The sequence below is a fragment of the Acomys minous genome, assembly GCF_964271855.1.
Source record: "Acomys minous genome assembly, chromosome: 15".
In the NCBI taxonomy this organism is placed as follows: Eukaryota; Metazoa; Chordata; class Mammalia; order Rodentia; family Muridae; genus Acomys; species Acomys minous.
The window spans coordinates 74,406,230-74,413,585 of NC_140497.1; the positions used below are offsets into that span (position 1 = coordinate 74,406,230).

At 48.6% G+C, this 7,356-nt stretch overlaps 1 protein-coding gene across 1 annotated transcript in view; it reads right to left on the bottom strand.

The window, feature by feature from the left end:
- The window catches only part of SCARB2 (scavenger receptor class B member 2), a 56,546-nt gene extending 52,984 nt beyond the window's left edge, over positions 1–3,562 (bottom strand). The window contains exon 1 of the mRNA XM_084760174.1: positions 3,079–3,562. Within this exon, the coding sequence (XP_084616300.1) occupies positions 3,079–3,195 (117 nt within the window). The 5' untranslated portion in view covers positions 3,196–3,562. The remainder of the gene's footprint in view (positions 1–3,078) is intronic.
- Positions 3,563–7,356: the final 3,794 nt, after the last annotated feature.

Sequence of the window (7,356 nt, forward strand, 5' to 3'; positions counted from 1 at the left end):
CTTAGCCCACAAGATCCAACCTTCACGGATCCCGAGGCTTCTGCAATTTGAAGGGCCTTTCTTAGGAGGGGGGAATTTGGACACAAGATTAAACACAGGGCTTTGGAAGGACTTGTACAAGCAGGAGACCTTTCATGAGCTTCATGGGAGCAAGACTCAGGGGGCCAAGATGGCTCACGTTTCCCACGCCCCCTTTTACTAGAAATGAAATTGGGGCTTAGAGAAGTGAAGTGACTTGCCCAAGGTTAACGCCGCACAGGGGCACACTCAGGATCTGAACACAAGGTGTCTGAGTCCTAGTCTCAAATAGCTTCACTGTGTGGCTTCCAATAAAAATAAAATTGCTATCATTTCATTAAATGCTCACTATATCCCAGAAAGGAAAGCATGCTTTTTTCTTGGTAATTTTTACAATCTTTCTAAATATATCTGTCTTTATGATCAGTGCTTACAGACAAGAAAACATGATTTTTTAAAAAAAATTACAGCCAGACGTGGTGGTGCATGCCTTTAATCCCAGCACTTGGGAGGCAGAGGCAGGCAGATAACTGTGAGTTCAAGGCCAGCCTAGTCTACAAAGTGAGTCTAGGACAACCAAGGCTAGACAGAGAAACCCTGTCTCGAAAAACAAACAAACAAACAAAAAAACCCACCACCAACAACAACAATAAATTACAGGCTGGGGTAGACCTAGTTGAAAGAGTTTGTCTAAGACGCAAGAAACCCCAGGTTGATCATTGCACTGTGTAAGCCAGGTGTGGTAAAGCACATCTGTCTCCCCAGCACCCAGGACACAAAAGCAGGGGAATCAGTTTCAGCTCTGTAGTGAGTTCGAGGCCAGCCTGAGCTACATGAGACCCTCTCCCTAAAAAACAAAACAAACCAACAACAACAAAAAAGAAACAGATGAGCAGAGCCAGGTGTGATATGCATGCTGTGAGCTCAGCACCTGGGTGTCCGAGACAAGAGCTGTGCTGTTTAGGACCAACCTGGGCTACATAATGAGACACTCTTTTTTTTTTTTTTTTTTTTTTTTTTTGAGACAGGGTCTTTCTGTGATGCCTTGCCTGTCCTGGACTCACTTTGTAGACCAGGCTGGCCTTGAACTCACAGCGACCGTCTGCCTCTGCCTCCCGAGTGCTGGGATTAAAGGTGTGTGCAACCACACTGGGCTGAGACAGTCTTAAAAGGAAAAACCAAAAGAAAGATTCAACAAGCAGCCCTGGGCTACTCAGCTGGTGCCTGTGGCGCCAACACTCATTCTCCGCATTTCTTATCTGTAAAGTCCTTTTTGGGGTTTCCCTCTGTTTGGTGTGAATCCACAAGTTACCCAGGAAAGCGCCCACTGGGTGAACCTCCCACGACTTAAAACATCCCTATTTCCTTCCTATCAGACACCACGCGACACAGTGTCCTGCAGCTGGGGCTGGGCGGTTCTGTAAATCTCCTATACTGTGATTTGTTATTCAGGTTCCTCCCAGAAAGAAAATCACTTCTGATCAAACAGAAACTCAGGTTCTGTGACGCTGCCTCCCCAACATGTCTCCGTGGAACTGAATTCACCAAGAATCAGAGTGGTTGTGGCTGAGGTGCTGGGAGAACCACTTATCCCGCCAGACCGCCTCCCCCCCCAAAATAAAACCATATCCTGACTTGTATTCCTTAGCTCAAGCTAGCAAAGCAAGAGTTTAAGACTAGCCTTGAGTTTGGATGTGGGGAGTAGAGAAAGGGTTTATTTTGTCCTTGAACACACGTGTTCAGAGACACAATGGTCTTTGAAAAGCTTAGACAGAGGGCCTGGTCTTCTCTTGGCAATGCCATCTCATTAAAGCTTGGCTAAGGCTCTGGCCTTGACTCTTAAAAAAAAAGTCTTTAATTGCCAGATTCCAAGTAACTGGTTACTACTGGGAATCTGTTTAGGGATTTCATCTCCTGGCATTTGGAACAAGGCAAGTAATTTTATTAACCTGGAGTAAGTACAGTGATTCCAAGCAGACCAAGTCTAAGTGTTTATACCTGGGTGACAGGAACACAGACCAGCAGGACTTTATGCATGAGTGTGATGCTAATGAGAAAGGCTACTCCGGCCAGGCATGGAATCCCAGCACCCCGGAGGAGGCAGAGACAGGTGGATCGCTTTGAGTTCGAGGGCAGGCTGGTCTACAAAGTTAGTCCAGGACAGCCAAGGCTACACAGAAAGACCCTGTCTCGAAAAACCGAAAGAAAGAAAGAAAGAAAGAAAGAAAGAAAGAAAGAAAGAAGGAAAGAAAGGCTATTCGGGTGACATTTATCTACCTCTTTCTTATTTTTAAAGGAAAAAGTGATCCTAGTAACTCTCTCCTGTTCCTCTTTCCACAGAGCTTGGTGGAGTGGGTGAAAGGCTAATGGAAAAAAATGACCCAGGCGCTCTCAGGGTGGAGAAGTCTTTCACATGACTCGCTTTACAATCTCCAGTCATCATCCACCCTGTGGGGCCTAAAGGCTCCCGTAATGGCAGAGAAGAGCAAGGCTGAAACAGAGACAAGGCGACAAGGCTGTCTGTGAGACAGACACAAAGCTGCTAAGCACTGATTGTGATGGGTAAAAGATGTCACCCATGCCAAAAGCCTGGCCTGTTTACCACCTGCCTTCCCTGTCCAGGAAGTCAAGAACACAATATACCTCTCACCTACTTCTCATCCCCAGCTCAGCTTCAAAGGCCAAACGGGCAGCCAACAAAACCTGCCTCTTCTTCCACCGTGCTTTTTCTTTAAGAAGTGGGTGAGAAACAGGGCTCAACAGACTGGGTGCGTAGAGGGGCGGGGAGAAACGCTAATAATAGAACGCAAACTCAAGGCTTTTCTTAAAAGTCAAGATCTGTAGATTTGCAGGTTATTTAAAGGAGTCACCTCAAGGCTCCGCATCCAGCCAAGCCCAAGAGACAAGGGACAAACAAGGGCTGTGTTTTGCAGGGTCCGCACCAGCGCAACTCTCCCTATTCAGGGGTCCGCAGTGGGCGGGTGGCTTGGAACACACACACACACACACACACACACACACACACACACACACACACACACACAGCCTAGCCTGCCTCACCTTCTCGATCGTCTGATCCACTGCCTTCTGAAAGACTCGAGCCACTAGCAGCGTGACACTGGTCACCAGCAGCAGCAGAGACAGTGTCCCCGCCGTGTAGAAGCAGCATCTGCCCATTCTGCGCGCGGCTCACAAGCCAGGCCCGCGACCCAACTGTAAGCTGGAAAAAGCCTCGGCCAAGGCCGCGCAGCAGTCGCCCAAAGCCCCGGGGACCCTGCGGCTCCCGAGTCCTCCGGGTGCCGGTTGGGTCGCCGTCCGTGAGATGTGCACAGCTCTGGTGTCCGCGCTGGGTGACCGCGGCCCACAAAGCACCGAGCCGGCGCGACGGGTGCTGGGAGCCGCCTGGGTTTCGCTTTCTTGCGCTAAAGCAGCCAGGGAGGAGCAGGGAGCGCGCAGAGCGGTGACGCGATCCGGTGGGGCTCGCCAGCAACCCGCGGCGGCGGCGACAGCGGCGGTGGCCGGAGACTGCAGAGGGATGCAGGCGGGGCCGAGCGGAGCCTGCCAATCATGTGCCCTGCAGCGGCCTCGGAGATTCCGCCAGCGCCGCGCCTGCACCTTCTGCCTGCAGGCGGCGTGGTCACTCAGGAAAATGAAATCACCCTTCCCGATTCTTGGCTTTCTTTCTCAGGCAGATCTGCGCTAAGGGCCTAACCGTGAGGATCTTCTGGGTTCGTCCGAAGATGTTTTAGCACAGTGCAACGAGTGTTTTTGCTGAGCTGTGCCAGCAGCGCGACATTTGCCTCATGGGTTAAACTGGGTCTTTAGAATATTCAGAGTGTGTCCTTAAGAAAGTGCGAAAGAGGCGTTTCTTGGATGGAAGGCAAAGGCAGTAGGCGTGAAAGCAGAACCTGGAAAGCAAGAAGGACTGAACTGCTGACTAGGCAGTGTGTAGGCCCTACAGTGCAGGGTATGTGGTGGCAAGCCCTCGAAGATCAGATTTGAAAGTCTCACTGTGTCCTGGATGAAAGGTGTTAACAGAAGCAAGTCGAACAGGTGTTTATTGTCTGTTTTGCTCAACATTAGTTGAATGAGGGTTAATTCCACGCCCCCCCAATACACACACACACACACACACACACACACACACACACACACACACACCAAACCCCACAACAGCCCTATTATGAAATCCACTAGCTATCCCAGTTCTCCAGAATCCATGTTTGGGGGGTCGGGGTGGGGGGGGGCGGTTGCTGTTCAGGCTTATAAGGAGAACTCGAGCTGGGATGCAGGTGTGATTATGTGATGGGAAAGAAGTGCCAGACACTACCCTGCAAGTACGGCAAAGTCCTGGGAGGAGGCTGGTCCTTGAGCCAAATTGACATGTCCCAGAATTCTGACACACCACAGAAGCAGGCCTGCCTCAACCGCCCCCACTGTGCTCAGTCTGCAGATTGGGAGCAATCTTGAAAAGTTGGTCTCTACCAAACGGGGACAGGGGCGGGGGTCGGGGAGCTAAACACCATTGGGTAGATTTCAGTAGTGCTCAGCAGCTGAGCCGGCCATCAGTTACCAATGCTATCTGCACGGGAAGATCTAGGAGGACATTTTTTTGGCGAGTCTGTTCTACTTATCATTAAGGATACAACAAACCAGGATGGAAAATAGTCAAGTAAGCATGGCACCTGAGGCCAGCATGCATAATCTAGGGAGACCTTGTTTCAAACATGGAAAGAGAAGGAGGAGGAAGAAAAGGAGGAGCGTTGGAGGGGGCGGTGCCGGAGGAGGAGGAGGAGGCAAAAGAAAGAAGGAAAGAAAAGAATTTAATGTAAGTTACACTGTTGCTGATGTACTATGTAGTTAGACTCAGGACAGTTGGGTCTACACAGATTTATTTATTTATTTGTTTGCTTGTTATAATTCCATAAACAATAGTGTAATGATTTCCACAGCATTCCTTTGCGTTAAGAATTGTAAGTGGCTGGGCTTGGTGGTGCACGCCTTTAAGCCTAGCACTTGGGAGGCAGAAGCAGCTGGATTGATCTGAGTTCTAGGCCAGCCTGGTCTACAAAGTGAGTCCAGGACAGCCAAGGCTACACAGAGAAACCCTGTCTCAACCCCCCCACCCCCAAATAAAAAGGAATTGTAAGTGGTCGGGCGTGGTGTCTCATGCCTTTAATCCCAGCACTTGGGAGGCAGAGGCAGGCAGATCGCTGTGAATTTGAGGCCATCTGGTCTACAAAGCGAATCCAGGACAGCCAAGGCTACAAGGAGAAACCCTGCTTGGGGAGAAAAAAACCACAAAATAAATAAACAAAATTTTAAACATAAAAAAAGGAATTGTCAGTGATCTAAAAATTAAAGCCTAAGGAAAAAAAAGTGTGTAGATTCTATGTACACATCTTACAGTTTTTCTCATTTTCTTTTACTTTTTACCATGCTATTTTTTTTTCTGTCTGTTTTTTTGTTTTTTGTTTTTTGGGTTTTTTTTGTTTTTTCCTCAATTTTAAAGAAGAGCTTCATGTATCCCAGCCTAACTTCTCTCTTGCTATGCAGGAGGGTAGTATGCTTCTGGTCTTCTGGCTTCTGCCTGTCAAGTGCCGACAGTCTAGGTGATCACGATTTTGGCTTTATGTTGTGCTAGGGCTCAACCCCAGGGCTTTTTGCGTGCCAGGCAAACACTGTACCTACTGTAATGTGTCCCCCAATTCCTACTACGTCATTCCTATCGATCTGGGCACCCACAGAAGCCCGAGGTTAATCTGGTAAGGATTCTGGGGAACACTAGATCACTTTACAGGCCCATCCAGTTGCCGAATGGCAGGTCTTGACTGGTACAGGGCCCAGGGCCACTGGCTTCCAATGACATCACTGTTTCTGCTCTGTGCCTACTGAGAGCCCACAGGCAAGAGTCAAGAGGCTTGCTGAGGACTTGGTGAGATGGAGTGGTGGTCAAAGAATGGCAGCAACTCCATCTTCCTTCTCCTGAGGGGAGCGGACTCCTCCTCTTCTCTTTGGTTTATGGCAGACACAGTGAGTTGTTGGACTAATAGAAGAATGTGCTAGAAATGACTGTGTCTTGGAACAGCTGCTTCAGATTCCCCACATCTAAACGGCAATCTCCTATGTCGAGGGCTGGCCTGGAACTCGCTGTGTAGAAGGATGACCTTGAACCGCTGAAGCTCCCGCCTCTACCCATCTTTTCTTTTCTTTCTTTCTTCTACTTCTTCTTCTTCTTCTTCTTCTTCTTCTTCTTCTTCTTCTTCTTCTTCTTCTTTTTTTGTTGTTGTTGTTTGTTTGTTTTTCGAGACAAGGTTTCTCTGTGTAGCCTTGGCTGTCCTGAACTCACTTTGTAGAGCAGGCTGGCCTTGAACTCACAGCAATCCACCTGCCTCTGCCTCCCAAGTGCTGGGATTAAAGGAGTGTGCCTCCATGCCCGGCCAGAAAAAGCATTTCTAAGTAGCCTTCAGTGCTTATCACTCATAGGCTAGTGCTCACTGGACTCCTGTCCCCACCCCTGATTTCTTTTTCTTTTTTTCTTTCTTTTCTTTTCTTTTTTTTTAAATTTATTTTTGGTTTTTCGAGACAGGGTTTCTCTGTGTAGCCTTGACTGCCCTGGACTCGTTTTGTAGACCAGACTGTCCTCGAACTCATGGTCATCCTCCTGCCTCCGCCTCCAGAGTGCTGCGATTAAAGGCGTGCACCATCACGCCCTGCTCCCACCTCTGATTTCTAAATCTGACGACTCTATTGGCTGGTTCATCCTGGATCATGAACTTCATAGACAACCATCACCCATTCCCGCTCTGATCCCTAATTCCAGCACAGCGCCTTCTTCAAGTGTGTGTGTGTGTGTGTGTGTGTGTGTGTGTGTGTGTGTGTGTATGTATGTTTGTACTATATTACATCATCCCACTCTCCTCCCTCATGCCCTCCTTTCCATCCCTCAGTCATGGCCTTTTAAAATTACTATCACATATCTGTGAATAACATATATATACATATACATATATACAGCCCACTGGATCCATTTAGTGTTGCTTATATGTATGTTTTTAGGGCTGACCCCAAGGTACCGATAACCGATTAGTGGCATCGTCTTTGGGAAAGACTTACTCTCCCCTTTCGTAGTTCTTCATCTAGGGACATCATGAGATTTCCCATCCACACCAACACGCCAACAGGTGGCCTTGAATTCACTGCTACAATCCTACCCTGCCCCCCCTCCAACCCTACACCATCTTAGTCTCCTGGGCGCTGGGAGTACAGGTATGAGACACCACACCTAGAATCCTAAGGTCCACTTTGCTTCATTTGCTTGTTCGTTTTGTTCGAGAT